Source organism: Manacus candei, unplaced genomic scaffold, assembly GCF_025592945.1.
Source record: "Manacus candei isolate 608988 ecotype Guabito, Panama unplaced genomic scaffold, ASM2559294v1 h1tg000022l, whole genome shotgun sequence".
NCBI classification, from domain to species: domain Eukaryota; kingdom Metazoa; phylum Chordata; class Aves; order Passeriformes; family Pipridae; genus Manacus; species Manacus candei.
In genome coordinates, this window is record NW_026138070.1 from 5,191,982 (window position 1) to 5,214,703 (window position 22,722).

Here is a 22,722-nt window from a genome sequence, read left to right on the forward strand (position 1 = left end):
GCCCAGGGAGGTGGTGGAGTCCCTGTCCCTGGAGGTGTCCAGGGAAGGCCTGGCCGTGGCACTGAGTGGCTGGGGGACAAGGCGGTGATAATCGGGCACAGGGTGGACTCGATGATTCTGGAGGTTTTATCCAAACTCAAGGATTTTATGACTCCCCGTCCAGGCCACGCCCACCCCACCTGACCACGCCCCTCAACCATTCACCCCGCCCCCTCCCGTGGCTCGCAAACCACAGGGGCGGGGTCTTCACGCCTAGCCACGCCCCGTTTCCAGCTAGACCACGCCCGTCCCGCACATAGCCCCGCCCCTCCGCTGGTGGCCCCGCCCCTCGCCCCCCGGTCCGCGGGGCCGCAGCGGGGCCGGTGCCGCTCGCTCCGGACCCCCGGACCCGACACGGACACACGTGCGGGGTCGGGCCGGGCCGGGCCGTGCCGCGGGGTTATTCCGGGTGACGGAGGAAGCCGCAGCCGCGGGGGCCGCCCCGGCTCGAGGAGGAGCCGCCGCTGCCGCCGCGCACCTGCCCGCCCCCGGCCCGCCCCGTCTCTCCCCGCCGCGGGGCCGGCGGTAGCGGTGCGGGTGTAGCGGCGCCCCGCAGCATCCCCCGGGCTGGGCCGTGGCTGCAGCGGAGCCGTGAGTACCGCCGAGGCACGGCCCTGCCGCCACCTCCTCTTCCTCCTCCTCTTCTTGTCCCTCTCTTTCTTCCTCTTCCTCTCCTTCTCCCTCTCCTTTTTCCTCTCCCTCCCCCTTTCCTTCTTCTCCCTCTCCTTCCCTCTCTCACTCTTCTTCTTCCTTCTCGTCTCCCTCTTGCTCTGCTCTCTCTTCCTCTCCCTCTGCCTTTCCTTCTCCTTCTCCCTCTTCTTCTTTCCCTCCCTCTCCTTCTCCCTCTCCTTCTGTCTCTTCCTTTCCTTCTCCCTTTTATTCTTCCTTTCCCTTTCCCTCTCCCTTTCTCTCTCCTCCCTTTTCCTCTCCCTCTTCCCCTCCCTCTCCCCGGCAGGGCCAGGGGACCCGGACCCCGCGGGAGGAGGGGCATCCGGAGGGGTTTTGGGGTGTGGGGCAAACCGGAGGGGTTACCGGGGGAGGTGGGGGGACAGGCAGCAGGGGGGACCCCCGAGAGGAGCTCCCCCACTCCGCTGCTCCTGCGCATCCCTCCTGGGAAGGCAAGTTTGCTCTCGGGGTCTGGGGGAAACCTTTTCCAAAGGTTTGGTACAACCGGTGCCGCTTCCAAAACATTTCCAAAGGTTTGGAACAGCCGATGCCGTCTCCAGCCTCTGCACCGTGGCATCCCCGTGGCCGAGGCCGGCAGCATCCCTGTGCTGAGCGTGCCCTCCTTTCCCTGTCCTCTGCCAAGTCCTGGAGAGATCCCGTTGGTAAAGGGAAAAGCCGCAGCTCTGGAGCCCGGGGAGCAGCCGCAGAGAGGGGTCTGGCCTGGCCTTGGTGTTCCGTGCCCTGGGTGGAAGCACACCGGTATCAGTGTTTTGTTGGTGATGGGGGAGCTGAAGGACACAGGGAGAAATGTTGCCTCGGGTTTTCTGGAAACTTGGGAGTGGGGAAGGGGGGGGAGGAAGTAGGACACAGCTTTTTTTGTGGCCTCTGCAGTGACTGTCAGGGCAGAGGGCTCTCCTTGAGCTACAACATCGCTGCTGCTGCTGCTGGAGCTGATCCTGGGAGCAGCAGGCCAGGCAGGCATCTGGTTTGGTACTGCTGGCTGAGCAAATGCCTCCCTCTCCAGGGAGTGACAGCCCTGTGACCTCGGCTTCCCCATGGCAAGGAAGGGTGTCAGTCCCTGCTCTGTGTGTCAGTCCCTGCTCTGTGTGTCAGTCCCTGCTCTGTGTGTCTCTGCTCTGGCCACCGACCAGGCTTTGTGCCAGACTCAGACTGCAGAAGCAGTGGCCTTGCTTTGGTGGGGTCTCTGCACAGGGAGACAGCTCTCCTGTGGCCTCAATGCTTGCTATGCCATAGCACTGTTTTGGGGGTCCCTCCATTGCTGGAGACCACCAGGAGGGAGGTTAGTTCTGGAGTGATTCAGCAACATGTGGATATTTGGGTGCTTTTGATCCCAGCAGTCTGGCCTTTTGCACCAGGAGATGCTGCTCTGTTACAGGTTTGCTGTTTTGGGGCTCACTAACACTTCAGAGTCTAATGGCCTTTTGGTTATGGTCCCTACAGCTAAACAAACATCTCTGTGGAATCTCCTCCCTCTGCACCCCAAGTTTCTCTCCCAACCCATGAACATCTGCTGGAAATCCTTTATTCAGCATAGCAGTGAGTAAGACTCAGAGATGTTGGATGTAGAGATCTGAGTTTCCTTCCTGAGCACTGACTGATTAATGAATCACAGCAAATAGCATCTAATTCAGAGCACACCAGGAGCTGGCAGGCATAACAGGCACCTGCTCTCTTGGCTTGATAGCCCAGGATCCAAATGGAGTTGCTCCATAGCATCTTGGGTAGCAGAGATGGTCCCTGATGCTTCCTGTCAACTGAGGTCAGCTTGGTGGGGGTGGCAGTGGAGCGTCTTTGTTCTGCCAGAAAAGACAGTGGCCATCTGCCCTTGCTCCCTCAGCATTAGTCCGGGTCTCTGTAGATGGAGTGGCACATGAAAATCAAGGCAGGAGTGCTCTGAAGGCTGGAGAACTGCTGGGGAGACGGTTCTGGGCTTGTTTTGCTGCATTTCAGGCTCAGCAGCTTAAAAAAATACTGAAGTCCCAGTGCTTCTGGATTTCCTCAGGTGCTGGAGCCCTGCCTCCAAACCCTTAGGCAAGCTGGGCTTGGGAGGCTTGAGAGGCTTCATCCTTTCTGTCTGGCCTGCTGGAACTGGCTGCAAACCTTCTCTAAAGGATGTGACTCCTCAGGGGCAGGAATTCGAGCTCCTTCAGCTGAAATTCCCAGGGCCTTGGCAGGCCCCCAGTTGTACCAGCGAGCTCAAGGCCATTATGTCACATGCTCTTCATAGCTCAGTTTTCGTGTATGTGGCCCGTGCTGTTGCCTGCCAGAAGATGTGAGGGAATCCTCTTGTTTTCTGGCTTGAAAACAGGCTCCCACTGCTCCACAGTGTGAAGCTGAGAGCTGGTTCAGAGGAGGAGAGGTGGATCTGGTCTGGTACGTCCATGCTGCCAGCCCACACTACAACAGAGGCTGGCAGGAGGCTTTGTAAACCCTCCAGGAACGTGGTGTGGGTCCTGTGGAAGGGGTGAGCCGGGATGCAGGTGGTGACCTCCTCTGGTGACCTCCTGGTCTGGAGAGTCACTCCTGGCAGCACTTGCCAGCGGAATTATTCCGTGTCTTGTCCATCTGTAAAAGATCTGCCTGCTTGTTTGCAGCCAGCAGATCCAGGTGCTTTTTCCTCCTTTCCCTGCTTCTGGAGCCACGAGGCCACGCTGCCCCGTGTCATGGAGTCAACCTTCCCTTTAGGAGCCAGGTGGTGTCTCCTGCTGGGTCTCCCCAAATCCATCACTTTTGTCTGACATCAGGGCACTGCTGAGCATGAGTGACCTGCTCTGAACTGCCCCACCTTCTCGAGCCACCATCATCTTGCACAGCAGACAGGTAAAGGGCACAATCCCTCTTTAAACAGCTGCTGGCCAAGGATGTTGCAGATAGAGAGGGAGCTCCTGGGCAAGTCTAGGAGCCAGGAATATGGAGGTGCTCGGATACAGGCTGCCTCCAGCGACCTGAGTGCTCTCATCTTGTGTTTACCTGTCTGAAAAACGAGCTGGGGACAGAGATGTCTGTCACAGGGAAGGGCAGAGGGATGGCAGGAATACCACAGTGCTGGGCAGTGCAGCTGAAGCTGGTGATTATCCCTGCTGCCTGGAGAGGGGACTTGCTTTATGCCTGTGTGTGGAGGTTTGGCACTGCTGGTGCCAAAAAATAGCTCTGGATGCGACAGTAGCTCCTCTCCCGTGCCTGCTGGGGGACACTGGGAAGGGGGAATTAGGACACGACCCACATTTCCAGTCCTTGAGAGAGTCAAAGGGCTCATTTCACTTAGGCCTTGGTGTACTTTGGGCTGGACTGTAACCCCAGTGTAACCCCAGTGCAGCTGCAGAACTGCACGTTTTGCTGAGCATCTCAAGGCATGAATCTGTTTCCATTTCTTGTTCCTCCCTAACCTGGGAGTTCAGCAGTCCCAAACCTATTCGAGTCCTGACCCTCACAGCCAATTACTTGAAAATGACCCAAGCCTTAGCTCAGATGCCTCTAAATCCCTCAACCGTGGAGTCCTGCTTGGAGCAGCAAAATAAGGAAGGAGAAAGCTGGATTTGAAGATGTCTGCAGGAAGAGCTGCTGCCTGTGGGAAGTGAGGGAGAAGGCCGTGTACTCAGGTGGGCACCAAGCAGGCTGGATGCCCTTCATCTCTCTCAGGTATGAGAATGTCCCAGTGCATTTAGGCTCCCTCCTCTCACAGCTGAAGCACTTCTGAGCGTGAGCTGGGGTGACTTGAGAGCAACTTTGAGCTGAGCTTCCAAACAAAGCTCCCCAGGAGTATTGGGGAGCGAGGCTTTAATTAGAAAAGACCTCCAGCCTTCTGTGTGCACCAGGGGCCGATTGATTACAACCCAGTGAGTTGCTGAAAGACACTGCCGAGGTCAGTGTGCTGAATGCCCTTCTTGCCTGGAGCCAGCACTGTCTCTGTGCTGTAGAGCTGGCAACTGTGTGCAGCTTTTCCCCGTCCTCCCCACCCCCTTTGCCGAGGCTCCACATCCTCTCTGGCAGCTTGTCACTTCTCTGCAGATGTCTAGACAGGAGGATTCAGTGCGTGTCAGTTATGCCTAATTCATTAAAAAAAAAAAAAAAAAAACAAAAAAAACCCCACACCACTAAACCCTACTGAGAGCTGGGGATTCTCAGTCCTGCAGACTCAGCGCTGTCTGCGGTGCCCCGGTGCTGCCTTCAGGCTGGCTCAGAGCAGATTAATTCCATGGATCCGCAGGAGCAGCGAGTGCCTCGGCTCCCACCCGCAGCAGGGGGGGCTTGGGGAAGGGCTGACAGGGCTGGCAGGGGGAACAGCAGAGAGGAGAGGAGGTGGGGAGAGGTGTTTGGGGCTGGGGGTGTGCTCCTCCTTGCTCCTCACCCCACTTGTGTGTTCTCAGCTCCGTCAGGAGCTGCCAGAGGGCTCCAAGGTGTCCAAGCCCTCAGTCTGGGCTGAAACCACCAGCTTCCCAGTTCTGGTGTCCCTCCTGAAGGCAGAGCTGGTGCCAGGAATGACAGCTCCCTTTGCCACGTTATGTCACACTTCCCATCGGCGTTTTCAGCCCTCACCCCTGTCCAAGGTGCAGCTGTAAATCAGCCCTTGCAGGACCTGCAGTTCAGAGCATCTCACTCCCTTGTCCTGAACCAGCTTCCTCCCTCTGCTTCCTTCCAGTTGCTGACTCTTCTAGACTGAACAGGCAATGAACCTTGTATTAAAAAGGCTGAATGTGAGCTGCTGCACACTGTCAGTGTCTGCCTGAATTCCCTGGATCCAGGCAAAGCCTTACAGGGGCTGAGGAGGGACTGAACCCCAAAGCATTGTAGTGAGCAGTTTTTTCTATCTGTGTCAGTGACACTAATGTGACATGTCCTGGTGGGGACAACTGCCTGGATTTAGAGCCTGCTTTGCATCTGAGTCCTGGGCATATACAACTGGATGATTCCCAATCCTCTTTGCTGGTGTTTATTGTGGGGAAGGGAGCAGGAAAGGTAGGAAAGCAATATATTTTGTAGTAGGCAGTTCCAGGCCCTCTGAAAGAAGGAAGAATTTGGGATATCCAGGCTTGAGCTGTAAGTGCAGTGTATATCTGCTGTAGTCTGTGAAAACAGCCCTGGCATCTGATTATTGATGCAAAAATGCTGCTAATTGTCTGGTAGTTTAAAGCTTCTGCTTAGTGGGCTTCAGAGCCATGGAAGGGTTCCACAAAAGGGTCAGCTCAGCCAAATTTGGGGTCTCCACAAAGCCATAAGGAAGGTGAAATGTGCAGTGAGCTCAGCTGCATCTCTGGATGCTGGCACGAGCTCTGTTAATGGTCTCACAGCACAACAGCCTCTGTTGTTACTGCCAGCTCAGCTGTTTGTGTCCCTTGGCTGTGGAAGGGAAGGAAGAGTCTGCAGGAACACAGGAGCACATCGTGTCTTCCCAGCCCTTCTCCCAGGAGGGAAGTTGTGCCCACCCCCACAGCTGGGCAGGGCTTTGCCTGTGCCCCCTTGGGCTGCCCCAGTCTGCTCCTGCCTTGAGTGGTGTTGCACGTTTCAGTTCTTTGGGGAATGCTGGACTGGAAAAAGGGCTGTGAATCCTCTCAGAGGGGGTTAAAAAGGGGAATTCTGATTTCTGGTGCAGGGGAGATGGAGATGCACTTGGAAGGAGTGATTCCTGCTTGTGACTCCACTGTGGTCCCCTCCTTCCCCAGGGATCCATGCTGTTGCTCCACCCCTGGGTGAGTTCTGTGCTATTGTGGGGGCACTGCTTTGGCTCCAGCACTGGGAGTGGAGATCTGAAGCTGCTGGGCACAACAGAGTAGCACTGCCAGGAGCCCCTGCCTGCCTAGGGCTGAGCCAGAGGAGGTCTGCAGGCAAAAACAGGGACTCTGTGCCTAGGGAATGGACCCCCAGTGCCCAGGAACGGGGTGGGGGGGACCACTCCCCTGAAAGGGAAACTGGTCTCTGCTGCCCTGTTAGTGCTGTGACACACTGGGGTCGAGGTGAGTGCCAAGCAGGGGCTCCATGGCTTTTCCACAGGTCCAATGGCAGCAGTTCTGTGGGAGATGGAATGATGTGCACACAAAACAGGGCTTTGTAACTGGCTTACTGGGATATCAACACAGGGATAGGGCACACGTGGAGGTGATGGATTTAAGGACGATTGTGTGTCAGGCCTTAGGGCATGGCATGCCTTGGAGTAGGGGATGTCCTCTCATCCCCAGCAAAGCCTCATCCCCAACATCTGACCAGCTGCACAGGATGTGTCCTCGTGGTCTCCCAACTCGCCTGCCAGACACAAAATCCCCATCCAGGCTGTCAACAAAAAAGCCATTCTCCAGGGCCTTCCTGGGGAAAGGGCAGGCTCGGAACTCCTCCCTGGGGGATACTCTGTTCCCTGTTTATTGTTCAGCACACTTCTTTTCACTCCCAGCAAAATATGGTTTTTTTGTGCAGAGAGAACAGGCCTCCCTTTGGGGGCAGGGATCATTTGCATTAATTAACAGAGCTGTTATGCACGGCCACGCTCTGTCGCATGGAAGCCAAACAAACGCCTTCTTTTTTATTCCTTTTTATTTTTTTCCCCCCCCTTTTTTTTTTGCCATAACCTCGGAGTTATTACAAGTCAGGCACCGCATCCGCTCCGGCCGACGCGTGACACGTGCATTCCTGCTGCTGTGTGCTCCACAAAAGTGGGCTTGTGTTTCCTTTCCCCCTCTGGAGCTCGGGACACTGCTTCACTGTCTCCCGTGGTCCAGGCACTGTTCCCCATTAATTACATCTTAGTGGCGCTCGTAGGCCTTCATTTCCTGGGAATGAAGTTTTAACAAGGAAATCAGGAATATTTAGTGCTGCCAGCGAGGTGGAGGGTTCAGCACTGGGAGCAGCATGAGCAGCAGTGAGGTGTTCCTTTCTGTTCCTTTCTGTTCCTTTCTGTTCCTTTCTGTTCCTTTCTGTTCTTTTCTGTTCTTTTCTGTTCTTTTCTGTTCTTTTCTGTTCTTTTCTGTTCTTTTCTGTTCCTTTCTGTTCCTTTCTGTTCCTTTCCTTTTTCCCCACTGGTTATATATTCCGATCCATTAAAGCAAAAGAGCTCTGTTGGGAACAAGTTGTTGTGGAGCAGAGGGGACAGTGGGAAGCGGGACTGAAGGCGTCGTACCCACTTCAAACCTTCAAGCAGCCCCATGCCAGGGCTTCAGGAGGGTGACCCTGACCCAGAGGGGCTGGTGGGTGGGTGAGTGGCTCTTCAGAGCTGGATTGCTGAGGCTGTGGTGTGGCTGTAGCCAAAAAGCCATCAAGCAGAGCTGGTTCAGGCTGCCTGTGGGACTGTCCCCTGGCTGTGGGGATGCTCGTGGAGCCCAATGGCAGTGAGATGGCATCTCCCTCTAGCCCTGCTCCCTGCTTGGTCGCATCAGAGACCAGGTGACACAGAGGGGACATAGCTCAGGGTGGCCCCTCGCCGGTGACAGCAGGGAGGTGTGCCTGGAGAGGGGACTGAGCAATCGCTGCTCTCCTGGCCACGAGAATCATAGCAAGGAAAGATAATGTCACCCCTTGTCATCCTGCATTTGTACTTGCCCAGAGTCATGCAGTGACTCAGTGGCAGGGCTGGGAAGAGAGCCCAGCGCTTCCGACTCTTTGGAATCGCGTTTGATTCCTGCCGTGCCAGTGCGTCGGCCGCAGCCACCTTCAGCCTGCTGTGCCCTCTCTGTCCCTCCCCTGACCGCTGGAGCCCAGTTCTGTGCTCCTGCAGGGTGGCTAACCTTCCCTCACAAGTCTCCCAGAGCACACGGAGAAGAAATCCCATCTTTTCCCAGCTCCTCTGCCCTGTCCTGCGTTGTCCCCCTGCTGCTGAGGAGCTGGGAGCTCCCGTTCCTCACTCCCAGCACCCAGGAGAGATGAGGCAAGTGCTTTAGAGCTGGAACATGACTTAAATACTGATGGGGACGAGTATGCTCAGCAGTGTGTTACACAGAGAAACCAGCTCAAGCAGGTGAGGAAAACCCTTGGGCTTGCAGCTAGGGATGGGAATAAAGGTGGGGAAGCACCGTCTGCCCTCTGCCCTAAACCTGCTCTGGGAAGGGACCTCTGGAGCCCAGGCAGAGATGTTAATAACTATAAACCTCCTTTGTGTGGGCATCTCTTATGTCCACACGTGAATTAGGAGAGAGAGGGTATCCTGGGGATGCTGCAGCTTTCCCAGGGGTGTAGGAGGAGGCCAGTTACCTCACAGGCCCTTCTTTCCTGTCAAGGGCACCGTGGCACCCTGCTCTCACTACTGGAAAGCATCAACAGGCACTGCCTTTGTTGTGTGCCCCTGAGCCTTCCCCTGCTGACAACGAGATGAGGAATCTCGTATCACAGAGGCTGATGCAAATAGAAAAGGGCATCGCAGGCTCCTCTCCGCTCAGGAAACATGTTTATTCATCTTTTTTCCTCCCCCAGACTCTAGTACGTGATACAACTGCTACTTAAAAAAAAAAAAAAAAAAAGGAATAGATGGCTGCATTCGTGGCTGAGCAGGCACAGAGCGGTGGGTTTCTATTTTTAGGCCCGGTTCGGCGGGTGTAGGTGTGAGGGGAGGCTGAGGGGATTCTCTCTCCGCAGGGATGCGGGGGCAGGCGCACGCGTGCAGCACACGGCCTTATTTTCTATTCAAGCTGCCTTTTTTCTCCTGCTCCCTCCCCCCCTCCTTCCTCCTGCTGCTCAGTCATTCCCTCCTCACTCCCCCACCTTTTGGGTGATGCTGGCACGGAGACAGTCAAACGCCTTTGGAAACAGCGTGAGCAGCCTGGATGGAAACAGCGTGGGGAGGAAACGTCTCAGCACAAATAAAATGCCCTTGTTCCCTGATTAGGCAATTTTTTGTTTTTATAGAGTCATTGAATCACAGAATAACCTGGACTGGAAGGGAACTTAAAGATCAACCAGTTCCAACCCCCTGCCATGGGCAGGGACACCTTCCACTAGACCAGGTTGCTCCAAGCCCTGTCCAACCTGGCCTTGGGCACTTCCAGGGATGGGGTAGCCACAGCTTCTCTGGGAAACCTGTGCCAGGGCCTCACCACCCTCACAGGGCAGAATTTCTCCCCAGTATCCCATCTAGCCCTGCCCTCTCTCAGTGTGAAGTCATTCCCCCTTTTCCTGTCACTCCATGCTCTTGAAGAAGTCCCTCTCCATCTTTCTTGTAGGTTCCCTTCGGGTACTGGATGGCCACAATTGAGTCACCCGAAGCCTTCTCTTTTCTCTCCTTCCTTGCTGAAATTCTAACACAGGCAAGGGGATCCCTGGAGCTCCAACCCCCTCACGGGGAAGAATTTTTTCCTGATCTCAAACCTGAATTTCCTTCTTTCAGTTTGAACCCAAATGAGCAGGACAACATTTCCCTGGCAGGGGCTGGTTCCAGCTGTTGTTGCACAGGATCTTTGAGCAGTGCCGAGGGTTGTCTGGGGCTGGAGCTGTTCCTGCCTGGCTAATACTTTATTTTTCCCCCATGCCAGAGCCGGTGAGAAGGGGAAAACCCCCCAGCTCCGTCCTGCAGCCATGGAAGGGGGTGTGCAGCTCCTCAACCGCGACGGGCACAGCATCTCCCACAACTCCAAGCGCCACTATCACGATGCCTTCGTGTGCATGAACCGCATGAGGCAGCGGGGGCTGCTCTGCGACATCGTGCTCCATGTGGGCACCAAGGAGATCAAGGCCCACAAGGTGGTGCTGGCGTCGTGCAGCCCGTACTTCCACGCCATGTTCACAAGCAAGTAGAGAGTCCTCCTTTCCCCCGTGGACAGGCTCTCCCTGCCCTCCAAACCCTCTGCCCTCTGCCAACCCCTCCGCATTCTGCCCTGCTCCCTGTTCTCGCTGCCCTGCCCTATGGAATTGTGGTGCCGGTGTGTCATTTCAGTGAGGAAGTGCAGTAATATTCCTCCTTTGACTCCCTACCCTGAACCTCTGTGCCCATAACCCCTGCAGAGGTGTCTTGATGCCCCTCCTGCAGACATGGACCCCCTTCCCTAGAGCGCACTCCTTGCTAAGAGAGGGGCAGAAGACCCTCCTGGGCTGTGATGCGGAGGTGGATGAGGCTTGGTTAGACTCTCTGTGGGGAAACAAGTCCTGCTGAGGGATTTTTGCTCATTGTTGTGTCTGTGTTGCCCCAGATGAGATGAGTGAGAGCCGCCAGACCCACGTGACGCTGCATGACATCGACCCCCAGGCCCTGGAGCAGCTGGTGCAATACGCCTACACCGCCGAGATCGTGGTGGGAGAGGGGAACGTGCAGGTAGGAGCTTCCCCCCCAGAATCCCTCCCTTCCACAAAGCTGTTCTGTACGAAACTCGCCTCCTGGGGACTCTTCTTTCCTTCTGCTCAGCACTGCCAGCTGTTTTTTCCGTGAAGGCAGCTGGATCTAGCAGTGGTCAGGGAGTTCACCTGCTTCCCCGTGCCCAGAGGGGCTGGGAATGGCTCCTCAAAGAACTGTGCAATGCCCAGGTCTATTCCTGAGCACCTGCCATTCTCCTGGCCCTGTGGGGTGTTACTGGTGTCCTTCTCAGCTGTTCTTTACCTTAGTTCTCTTGGAAACAAGGAATGCTCTGTCCTTCCCTGCGCTTGTGTGCCTGAAGGTGCTCAGTAAACCTGTTCTGCTCGTGGCTTGCAGTGAGACGAGGGTGGAAATGGTTTCCTTGCCCTGGAAACTCTCTTTTCCCCCGTTCTTTCCCACTGCCAGACACTTCTTCCTGCTGCCAGCCTGCTTCAGCTCAATGGTGTGCGGGATGCTTGCTGCAAGTTCCTGCTCAGCCAGCTCGACCCATCCAACTGCCTGGGGATCCGGGGCTTTGCTGACACCCACTCCTGCAGTGACCTCCTCAAGTCTGCTCACAAGTACGTCCTCCAACACTTCGTGGAGGTGTCCAAGACAGAGGAGTTCATGCTGCTGCCTCTTAAACAGGTGAGGCCCCTGACGGGAGTGTGAAGGTGTAGGTGCAGCAAAGCTTCTCGTGCTCTGTCCTGGAAGGCACAGCCTGTGTGTCAAAAGCCCAAGGAACCTGCACTGAGGGGACAGGGTTTGGCAAGGGAACATACCCAGATTCTGTGCTTTGATCCTCTCTGTTCAATGTGTGGGAAGATTGCTGTCAGAGAACTTAATCCCATGGGAATTAAGAATGGGAGGGTAGGACAGAGGATAATTTTGGTCACTGGTGCTTGCCATGTGAGCTCTGAGCGCACAGTCCAAGGAATAAGTCCTGCCTGCCCTGGTCACGTAGCTGTGATGTTTAATTCAGAGCTCAGCTAATGTTTCCTGCTGTTCATCGTGTGCCAGGATGGCCCCTGGCTCCTCTGCTGTGCCCTGGCCAGGAGGCACTCCTGGTCCTTGCTCTGCACCACCTGACCCTGTGTGGCCCCTCAGCAGGACCCAGACACCTCCTTTCACCCCTTCTTGGGGCAGGGGGTGCGTGGCAGCGAGGGGAGGTGCATATCTCCACCTGCTCTGGCTCCACAGTCCTTGGCAAGTGAAATGAGTGCTCTGGAACCAGCCAGGCCATGCAGGTCTGTCCCATGAAATATTGAAGGGGCCTGTGCAAGCAGAGTCGTCTGCCTGCTCTCACTGACATTGATTGGAAGTGTCAGGAATTGCAGCAGCTTCAGCCACAGAAGGGGGGGATGAGCTGGGGGATGATGACTGAGGGCAGAGCTGTCTCCACACCAGCTGCACCTCCTGGTTTGGGGGACCCAGGGCTGTGCACCCTTCAACCTCCAGCATCTACAGGAGGCAGGGCTCTGCCTCTGGCAATGCAGTTCCTTGGAGGTGTGAATGTCTCCTCTCCTCCCTGTCCATACCAACCAACACTGCCTCTTTTACCCCGCTCTGCAGGTGCTGGACCTCATTTCTAGTGACAGCCTCAATGTGCCATCGGAGGAGGAGGTGTACCGGGCTGTGCTCAGCTGGGTCAAACATGATGTGGACAGCAGGAGACAGCACGTCCCCAGGGTGAGTGTGTGCTGGGAAGGTGGCCTGGATCTACCCACCAGCTCTGAGTGCCTGGGCTGGGTGGGGACATGGCTGGAGGGACAGCAGGTCCCATCATACCATTTCCAGTCCATATTGGAAGGGACCTTAAAGCTCCTCTCATTCCACCCCACTGCCATGGCCATGGACACCTTCCACTAGCCCAGGTTGCTCCAACCTGGCCTTGGACACTTCCAGGGATGGGGCAGCCGCAACTTTTCTGGGCAACCTGTGCCAAAGCCTCACCACCCTCACAGAGAAGAATTTCTCCCTAATATCCAACCTAAATCTCTCCTCTTCTAGTTTAAACCTGTTCCCCCTTGCCCCATCCCCATCCAAAGGCCTCCTCTCCCCTCGCAGCTCATGAAGTGCGTCCGACTGCCCCTGCTGAGCCGGGACTTCCTCATGAGCAACGTGGACACGGAGCTGCTGGTGCGGCACCACTCGGAGTGCAAGGACCTGCTGATCGAAGCCCTCAAGTACCACCTCATGCCGGAGCAGAGGGGCGTCCTGAGCAACAGCCGGACGAGGCCGCGGCGCTGCGAGGGGGCCAGCACGGTGCTCTTCTCCGTGGGTAAGGCCCTGCGAAGGGAGCCCCCTCACCCGCATCCCGACCCTGTCCCGGGGCCCTGTGGGCCGGGTTTGCTCTGTTTGCCCTCCCTCCCAGGTGGAGGGAGCCTGTTTGCCATCCACGGGGACTGTGAGGCCTACGACACGCGGACGGACCGGTGGCACATGGTGGCCTCCATGTCGACGCGCAGGGCCAGGGTGGGCGTCGCGGCCATTGGGAACAAGCTCTACGCTGTGGGCGGGTAAGGAGGGCACGGGAGGTGGTGGGGTGTGAGCAGAGCCTGTGGGGAGAGCAGCACAGAGCTGCCCCAGGAGCAGGGGTGGCCAGCAGAGCCTCCCGGAGCTCACCTCTGGATGGACCATCCAGGATCTGTGGGGTAGCAACTGAAAAGCCCTTCCCTGCCCTGCGGTTTGGAGCTGTGAGTTCACCAGCTCTTGTTTTGGTGGTGGCCGTGTCCTGGACTGGCATGGTTCCACCCCCATTTCTCTCAGAATCACAGAATGGTTTGGGTTGGAAGGAACTTTTGAGGTCATCTTGTTCCAACACCCTGCCATGGGCAAGGACACCTTCCACTAGCCCAGGTTGCTCCAAGCCCTGTCCAACCTGGCCTTGGACACTTCCAGGGATGGGGCAGCCACAGCTTCTCTGAGCAGCTTGTTCTCCCTTTTTCTCCCAACAGCTACGACGGGACCTCTGACTTGGCTACAGTGGAGTCCTATGATCCTGTCACCAATTCCTGGCAACCTGAGGTGTCCATGGGCACCAGGAGGAGCTGTCTGGGTGTAGCAGCACTTCATGGGCTTCTCTATGCTGCTGGGGGGTACGATGGGGCCTCGTGCCTGAACAGGTAGGGGATTGCATTGCTACAGGCTCCTCCACTGCTTGTGCATGCAATATCCTTGGTGCTGGGAGCCTGGGAGCCCTGCTCCTGACCCATGGACTGACCCCAGGGTAGATGTGTCGCAATCCAATGGGGAAAAACCATTTTGTAGCCCTCTGCCACAACAGGACGCAGCCTTTGTCAGTTCTTCCCTCCTATTTTCCCTGTCTATTCCCAAGCTTCCTTGGGAGCTGCCCCTGAGGGCCTGTGTCAAAGAGCTTTGACCTGGGCTTTTCCAGTGTCACACCTTATGTTCCTGTGTCCCTGCCTGCTGCAGCGCAGAGAGGTACGACCCTCTGACAGGCACCTGGACATCCATCGCTGCCATGAGCACCAGGAGACGCTACGTCCGGGTGGCAACTCTAGGTGGGTGATGGCACGAGGACCTCACGGGCTTCTGTGCTGGCTCTCTTGCATTCCTGGTGGTTCCTTTTGATGTTCTGTCCTAGTTCCTGCCCCCTCTCCCCAGATTCCCTTCGTTATGGGTCCGGATGGCCCAGCCATCCCTCTGCCATGCCCTGACATGCTGCCTGCCTCTGCCCTCCTCCTCAGTCTCCTGAGTAACTGGGTTTCATCACACTCTGTAGGCAACTCCTGAGGGGACCCACAACTTGTTCCTTTGTGCCCCTTCTACTCTGGAGCAAGGGGCTGGCTGTGAATGATCCCCTGTCCCTAGAAAAGGAAGGCACAACCTTGTTAGTCCTTCAGTATGAAAGCAGGACAGTCCTTTTGCTGATGATCCAAGTCCCACTCTCAGCCAAGCAGGTGCTGGGCCTCCCTGGGGATGCTTCCCACCTTCCCAAGAACTGCCACACGGTGTCCCAGTGTCCCCGTGCCTCTCCCCTGCCCTGTTCTCTGGTTTCAGCTCTCAGTGCTGACTCAGAGCTTCCCTCCCCTCCATCACCAGCTCACACTGTGCCTGCCACAGCCGATACTGGCATTCCCCTGCTCCATCCTCCACCACTAAAAATAGCCCGTTGCTCCAGCAGGGAGCACTTGCAGCTCCTGTAATGAGGAGGTCAAGAAGCAGCAGGCAAAGGAGTTCTCTGGGAAGCTTGGAGCGTGGCAGAGAAACTGCCTGATGAATATTTCACAACACTCCATGCTGGAAGGGGAGGGGAGCTGGGGGAGCCCTGCTGAGAGGAGCTTGGCTGCCTGGGGCACGGGAGGCTCAGCTCATACCTGTGTGGGCACCCATAGGGTGGCACCTGTAGTGTTGTGGGACCTGTGTTGGGACAGGGACCATGTCTTTAGCTAATTCCAGTGCCTGTGTGACTGTCTTTGCAGAAGGCAACCTCTATGCTGTTGGGGGATACGACAGCTCATCCCACTTAGCCACGGTAGAGAAATATGAGCCCCAGGTAAATACAAGAGAGATTTTTATAAACTTTTTCCTTCTCCCCTCCTCTGTGGTGCCTGAAAGGACTTAAGCCACTGTGCATGACTGTAACAAGGAGTGGGTATCAGCCCCTTCCACAGGGACAGAGAACCCGGGGTGTGATCCTGAGCAAAATGAGCCACAGCTGATCCATGCAGGCTCTGAGATACCACTGCAAGATTTCAGCCACCAGAACACTCTCTACCCTGCTGCCTGTAGGCCAGCTCGAGTTCTGTAGGAAGAACAGTCCTGGTACATGCCCTGAGCTGTTTCCAGCTTCCAGCTGAGGTCCTGCACTGTGCACATCCAGTGTGGTGAACAGGGAGTGTGGCAAGCTGGGGACATGAGTTGGGCCTGAGGATTCACAGCTCTGCTTGAGCAGGGGAGATTGCTGCAAAAAATAAGAGAGAAGGTCCTGGAGGTTTTTCGTGAGCTGTGCAGTCGTACTTGCAAAATACAATACTTGGAAATAGATACAGCTCAACCCCCATGGCCAGGCTGGATGCAGCTGTGACACGACTGGTGGCCTGGCACAGGGATCTCTGTGCCCCTGGGATGGCAGGACTCCTGCCAGCTCCCACAGCGCTTTCCTGAGCCACTCAGCAGAGATTTCTGTGCTGCTCTTACTGTGGCAGAGTGGAAGGGAAAGAAGTGGGTTCCCCCCAGAAGTCCTTTTGGGGGGGGAGGACCGTCATGCCAGGAGCTGTGTGGTTAGAGCAGGACTAATACCACAGGACCGATTTGGCCAGGGATGGGTGGAAAATGCCCTGTACACCTGTCTGGTTGAACAACCATTGCCTGTTCCCAGATCAACACCTGGACACCCATCGCCAACATGCTGAGCCGCCGGAGCAGCGCGGGGGTGGCCGTGCTGGAGGGGATGCTCTACGTGGCTGGGGGCAACGATGGCACCAGCTGCCTTAACTCTGTGGAGCGCTACAACCCCAAAACCAACACGTGGGAGAGCGTGGCACCCATGAACATCCGCAGGTAAGGAGCCGTGCCCCGCTCTGGTGGCAGCAGGATTGGGGATCCCACCTCGCCGTGCCTCGCTTGGCACTGCAAACTGTAAAACACAGCCCGTGCCCCCCTCCCAGGGTTTGGCTGATGCTCCTGCTGCGCTGAGAGGGGCTGGAGTGTGTGCCAGGAGGGCAGAGCAGGGGTGTTCTGCAGAGGGATTTATTCTCAGCAGTTTGTGTGGCTGTAAAGAACCGGGTGGTTCCGCTGGCTGAGGCCACGGAGATGTTGCTGGGCTGTGGGAGGATTTAAGGCTTGCAAGTCCGAGGATTTTGGGCTCCTAGAGTTTGTTATTTAGAGGTGGCGGTTCTCCAGTGGCATGAGAGTGTCAGAGTGAAGGGGAGGACCTGAGAGTCTGTGCTGCACTCTGCTTGAACTCCAGTAGTTCATTTTCTCTGGGTGACTGTCAGGCTGGGCACTCCTTTTGCGGGGCCGGTTTACCCGAGGCGCTGAGCTCCCCTACACCCCAGAGCCTCACCCCACTGCGGTCTCTGCGTGGTCGTTGCAGGAGCACCCACGACCTGGTGGCCATGGATGGGTGGCTGTACGCTGTGGGTGGCAACGACGGGAGCTCCAGCCTCAACTCCATCGAGAAGTACAACCCCCGCACCAACAAGTGGGTGGCAGCGTCCTGCATGTTCACCCGCCGGAGCAGCGTGGGGGTGGCCGTGCTGGAACTCCTCAACTTCCCTCCCCCCTCCTCGCCCACCCTCTCGGTGTCTTCGACGAGCCTTTGACAAAGAATCAGGACGTACCTTACCTCAAGGGGACAGGGGTGCCTGGCAGGGCTCTAGGCCGGCCCCGAGGGGCAGCCGGTCGCTGTAGGAGGGGAGCGGAGGTCCTGGTTGGTGCCTGCAGCCCCAGCACTCCTGTGAACCCCGGAGCTGTCCCCGCTCTTGGGGCGCCCATCGGATCAGCGCGACCCCAGCAGTTAGAAACGTGCTTCCTGGACGAGCACCCTCGGTCGGAGGGCGACGAGGCGGGTGCTCTCCGCTCCGCTCAGACTCATCCCACCGCCCGCCCCAAGGGCTCATATCTCCTTTGGGGAGGGGAAACTCTAAACCATTGCTGCTTCTTGGATTCACGGGATCCAGCCGGTGCCACACACGGGCACAGCCAGCCTTGGAGGCTTCCAGGAGCCCTGTGGGGTGGCTGAGGTGGGCAGCGCTCCTGCCAAGGACGCGGCGAATGTGCAACCACCGCTCCTCTGAATGTCACTGTAGCCAAACTCTTTACCAAGCCTATCGTGCACTGTTAAAGACTCTGAGGCCACTGTATGGTTCTCAATGGTGTCTCATTGATGCCTTAAAATACACAAACAGAAGAATCCCAGCTAAGGGACAGGGCCTGGAGGAGGTGAGGTTCGGAGGCAGGACTGGACGTAGCATCCTGAACCCTCCAGTGTTTCCATGCTCTGCTGGCCCCCACCTCATCCCCCGAGATCCCAGCTGGCCATTGCTCTGGGAAGTCCCAAGCCAGGCAAATGGGTTGGGTGACCTTGTTGGCATCCATGCCATTGCTGTCCCATGCTCAAAGGACTGAGTGGCTGCCTGCTCTCTGCACGTGGTCCTGGCTCAGACTGGGAAAGGATCGGCCTGTTTGCTGTTCCCCTCTCTGCAAAGCAGATTCTGGGTTTGTGGAGAGCTATCAGTTCTTTAAAAAGAACAGTCCAGCCTTCTAAATGAGGAGGATTGCCTGGCATTACTTCTTTTGGGTATTAATTTTTTGCCTTTTTTTATTTGAATGCTAATATTTTAGTTTTTAATGACTTCATATCCCTTTGTTTTCTACGCTACCCTGGTACTCCCCATCCCATCTGCTTCTAAGGCAGCAGAAGGGATGCAATTACTTTTCTCATTTGTTGAGGAGACGATGCCTGTGTCCTGGAAGACGTTCTCTATGGATGTGTGGGGTGTGTGCATGTGTGAGATACCAAATGTGCAGCGAAAGCAGCACGGAAGGGACCATTTGCAATTAGCGACTCCCTGGCAATTAAGCAACCCCTTTAATTAACTGAAGGTTGAATAAATTAGTGCTGTAAGTCACAGACCTATCCTAGACCCACCCGTGCCACGGAGCCTCTGGGGTGGTGTTTTCAGTGCGTGTGCTGTGCGTGTGAGCCGTGAACTGAGGCACAGATCAGGTGTTCTCTGCATTACAGAGGAATGACTCAACCACTGGTACCTCAATAGTGTTCAAATGTAGCACTGGAATACAATCTAACTGTTTGGAACTAATTCCTTTATCCCTTTTTCCCCCTGCTCCTTCTCGTTTCTCATTCACAGAGTTCAGATTACACTCGTGGTGGGGATTTGTTGGCCTGAATTTTCAAGTGACGAGATTTCTTCTCCTTTTTTTGAGGGGGAGGTTGGGTGAAAGGAGAGCTTGAAATGAAACAGGGACTCCCCAGCTTAAGACAATTTTTTTTGCGGTCTGATTTCTCCTGGACTGGTGCCTGCATGTTTTGCAAGCCCACTGACACGCTTTACAAGCCCACTCACAGTGCCTCACGCTGGACACCTGAAATTACCAGCAGCTTCTGAAAACCTGAGCTGCTTCCCTCCCCAACCAGTCCCCAAGGGGCAGCCTGGTCTTCTCAGTCTGAGGAGGCCTTTTTGGCTTTTAGAACAGACTCTAAATTTGCTTTCTGTCCCCCTCTCACTTGCCCAGCCCATCCCAGCTCAGCAGCTCTCCTGTTCCTCTGTACTGCAGAGGGGTCTGTGAACGTCCAGGCTCTGTGCAGGTTGTCTCCTGGTCCGTGTGGGCTGCCCTCAGAAGGTCAGATGAATCTGCTTTGTACGAAAAACCCAATGAAATCAGTGAAGTCTGCTCCGTTTAGTGCGTGTGCCCACACCTGAGCGAGGTTCAACCCTTTCCATCCCATTCCTAGAACCAACATCAGGATTTTACTCTTCTGCTGGGCTCGTATCGACTCAAGGTGACCCTGGCTCCAGGGTCCTCTTGGAAGGAGGATCAGCCCAAAGGCCCCATGGCCGTGTCAGAGGTGGAAGGTGCTGGTGCTGGGCTTGGCCTGACATTCCAAGATCCTGCTGAGAACTCAGCAGGAGTCAGGAATGGCAAAAGGAGAGCGAAGCCCAGCCAGGCTGCTGGAGGGAGCATGGCACGGCAAAGAGGGGCACTGCAGGGCCAGGGAGGAACTGCTGGAGGGGAAACACGGCTGATTTCAAACAAGGAACGAGTTGTTATAGCAGTGGTTCAGCATCTGGTCCAGCTGTGGCTGCTGTAGCATGAAGGGGGGCTGCTGCCTTGGGAGCAAAACCAGAGGGGAAGCGAGAAATGTAGCAGCTGAGGAGAATTTTTCTGCCATGTGCCCTTGGCCTCCATACACTGAAAATGGTGTGTGATGCTGTCCTGCCTCCTGAGGATCAGGGAAAGGGGCAGTGTGACTCCTGTCCCCCCCTGGTTGGGTCCTGAGCAATATCCCACTGAGCCTGTTCAGCAGAACCCTGGGGAGGAGGGAGCCTTTTGTGTCTCTGCTGCACTAACTATGCAGGTGCTCACTGCTTTCCTGTGCAAGAGAGAGAAGGGAGGAAAGGGCAAAATAGTTCCCCAGCAGCTTGTGGGGGTCCAGAGCACCCCGACCCACACTGTGTGGACACGAGGTGTCAGCATCTGCCCTGGGAGATGCCAGGGTGGAATCGCTTCTGGTGCTGCACGTCCCTTGCTGAGGAGGAGGAGGAGGAGGAGGAGACCTCGGAGGGGGCGTGTGTCTGTGTCTGTCTGTCTGTGCATAGTACCCTGTCTGAGGGGAGGAGAACCGTCAACTCTGCGTGTGGCTTCTCTGCCAGTCTTAGTTCGTGGTGTCTCACCCAAAACGTTTATTTGTGTGATTTCCCATGTGAGCTTTTCCCAGCGGAGGGGTGTCCCCGAGGAGGGGGGCCCCAGGCTGTGTGTGTTGATGTGTTCTGCCCAGGGACCCCGGCGTTGGTCTGCAGGGAGGCAGCAAGGCCAGGCAGGAGCCCCTGCCCTGATGAGGGTGCAGAGGTTCCCTTGGTCCTGCTGCTGGGCAGACCTGGTCCAATCCATGTCAAACCGTCGTCACTTTGATTTCTCTGTAAGTTATCCGACTTATTTATGTGGAACTCTGTTTCTCGGAATTTTTTGCACTACATGGGATTGGGGAGGGGATACAAGCAATAGAAGCCAACATGTACAATAAAGACATTTTCTTGAATACTGGATCCTGCCTCTTGCATCCTTCCTTCCTTCTCACTTCTCTGGCTCACTCCTGGGGAGGCAGGAGCTGCTCTCTGCATTGCCCTGGGCAGAGGAGGGGAAGGATCCCCAGGCAGAGGATGCTCATGGAAGGCTCACGTGCATCTGTGCCTGAGCAGCCACTGATGAGATGTGTCAGGGAGGTTTAGGTTGGATATTAGGAAAAGGTTCTTCCCCTAGAGAGTGGTTGGGCACTGAACAGGCCCCCCAGGGCAGTGGGCACAGCCCCAAGGGTACCAGAGCTCCAGGAGCATTTGGACAATGCTCTGAGGGACAGGGTGGGATTGTTGGGGTGTCTGTGCAGGGCCAGGAGTTGAGTCAATTATCCTTGTGGGTCCCTTCCAGCTCAGGATGTTCTAGGATTCTATGAGGTCTCATCTGTTTGGATGTCACCAGTCCAGCATTTTGCACAGAGCAGGGACAGGCTCCCATTCTGGAGCCCACTTCAGACTGGCCCTGCTGATGTGGATGTAATAGAGGAGACAACAGGGAACAAAACCAGTTTTGAAGGATCTTCTGTGCTAAAAGGAGCAGCTCTTCCCCCAGCTCCTGGCCCTGGGCTCAGCTGATGGTGCTGGATGCCTGGGCAGGGGGGCTGCTATCCTGTGGACAAGGGGCTTTGTATTCCCAGAGAGGATGTTGTGCTGGGAGTGTCCACCACTCTGCACACATTCCCTCTATCCCAGAGAAAGAGCAGGGCCAAGATGCTGGTGGTTGTGGAGACCACTGGGAAAAACCCAACTCAAGGCATAGAGGCTTCAGAGGCAGGCTGATTTACACCTCTCCCTGCCCATTAAATTCCAGTTTGGTCTCCCCAGGACTCCCAGTGCTGTTGACAGCTTTTCCTGCAGTGGAAATGAAAACCAGATGAGAGACATCCTCCTGCACCCCCAGCTGCCACACGCAGCTCGCCCAGGGGCTGGACGGCCCCATTCTGCTTCCCAACTGCTGCCAGTCCCTGCTTCCCGGGGGGAATGCCGAGCCCATTTCACGGTGTGGGGAGTTCAGGGGGTGAAAAGAGCAATGAGAACTGCCTGGCAGCATCCCCTGGGGCCCAGGAGGGAACTTTCCCATCGCGGTCGAGCCGCGATGCCGCGCGGTCGGAATGCCTGGCTCGGCTGGAGCCCTGCCCGTGTCCTCTTTCCTGCTGCTCTCTAGGCTCCTGCTTCTGCTTGGGGCTTCTATAAATAACTGCCGTGCTCCGAAAGCCTTCCTGAAGTCTGGAGGCTGCTTCCCTCCAAGTTCAGGTTCTCCTGGAAGCAGAGCCAGTGAGCCCTCGAGCTGGTGCACCCAGCACGCAGAGAGAGGGGACTGTCCTCAGCCACTGGTCACACCTGGCCCTGCCATCTGTGGTGGTGTCACTGGTGTCCCAGCGAGCAAAGTGAGGTGTATTTGCAGGACCTGCAGTAGTTCTGTCACTATTCTGAGCTGTAAGGTTTTTATTTAGAACAAACATGCTGGAGGAACGGCACGTTTCTGGTCACAGTCTGACCGTGTTAGCCACGGACCTTAAGAGGAATCACACTTTTCCTGAGTAAAACACAGTTGGTGCTGTTTGCTGTAATTTCTGATCTCTGCCAGGAGGTGCTGTGCTGTCAGATAGTCGTTTCCCAGCTGTGCAGAGAGAACAGAGCTCACAGAAGCACCCTGCCATAAAAATTAGGGAATTTCTGATCGGGGCCCTCTGGAGGGGTGTCCTGTTGCTTTGCTTGGCCATGAAGGGTTAATGGATCATATGACAGAAAGGGGAGGGGGACAGGGAGGCTGTTTTTAAAGGTCAAAGATGGGGAAACCTTGGAGAAATTTTATGGCATATCCGTTATCAGCTGCTCTCTCTGTGCAATCACCTCTTTGGGGAATATGTTGATTTTGTTTCTGCAAGGTAAGATGCAAACAGAGAGAGCCTAACACACCCAGTGTGTCTGTAAGACCTCAGAAATAGCCAGTCCCAGTTTGATTCAAACAGA

General features: G+C 56.0%; 1 protein-coding gene across 3 annotated transcripts; it reads left to right on the forward strand.

Moving 5' to 3' along the window:
* Positions 1 to 367: 367 nt before the first annotated feature.
* Positions 368 to 20,714, forward strand: KLHL17 (kelch like family member 17). Of its 3 annotated transcripts, XM_051786312.1 has the most exons (12): positions 5,914 to 6,413; positions 10,173 to 10,426; positions 10,827 to 10,948; positions 11,393 to 11,614; positions 12,539 to 12,655; positions 13,034 to 13,247; positions 13,341 to 13,485; positions 13,924 to 14,091; positions 14,402 to 14,490; positions 15,412 to 15,485; positions 16,311 to 16,492; positions 17,028 to 20,714. In XM_051786312.1, exons 1-12 carry the CDS (start codon positions 6,244 to 6,246, stop codon positions 17,254 to 17,256), a joined length of 1,986 nt encoding a protein of 661 aa, XP_051642272.1. In that variant the 5' UTR covers positions 5,914 to 6,243; the 3' UTR covers positions 17,257 to 20,714. The 3 variants fall into 3 exon arrangements, with proteins under 3 accessions (XP_051642273.1, XP_051642274.1, XP_051642272.1); XM_051786313.1 differs by lacking the exon at positions 5,914 to 6,413 and adding an exon at positions 368 to 630 and having other exon boundaries at positions 13,034 to 13,485; XM_051786314.1 differs by lacking the exon at positions 5,914 to 6,413 and adding an exon at positions 1,282 to 1,464 and having other exon boundaries at positions 13,034 to 13,485.
* The last annotated feature ends 2,008 nt before the right edge of the window (positions 20,715 to 22,722 follow it).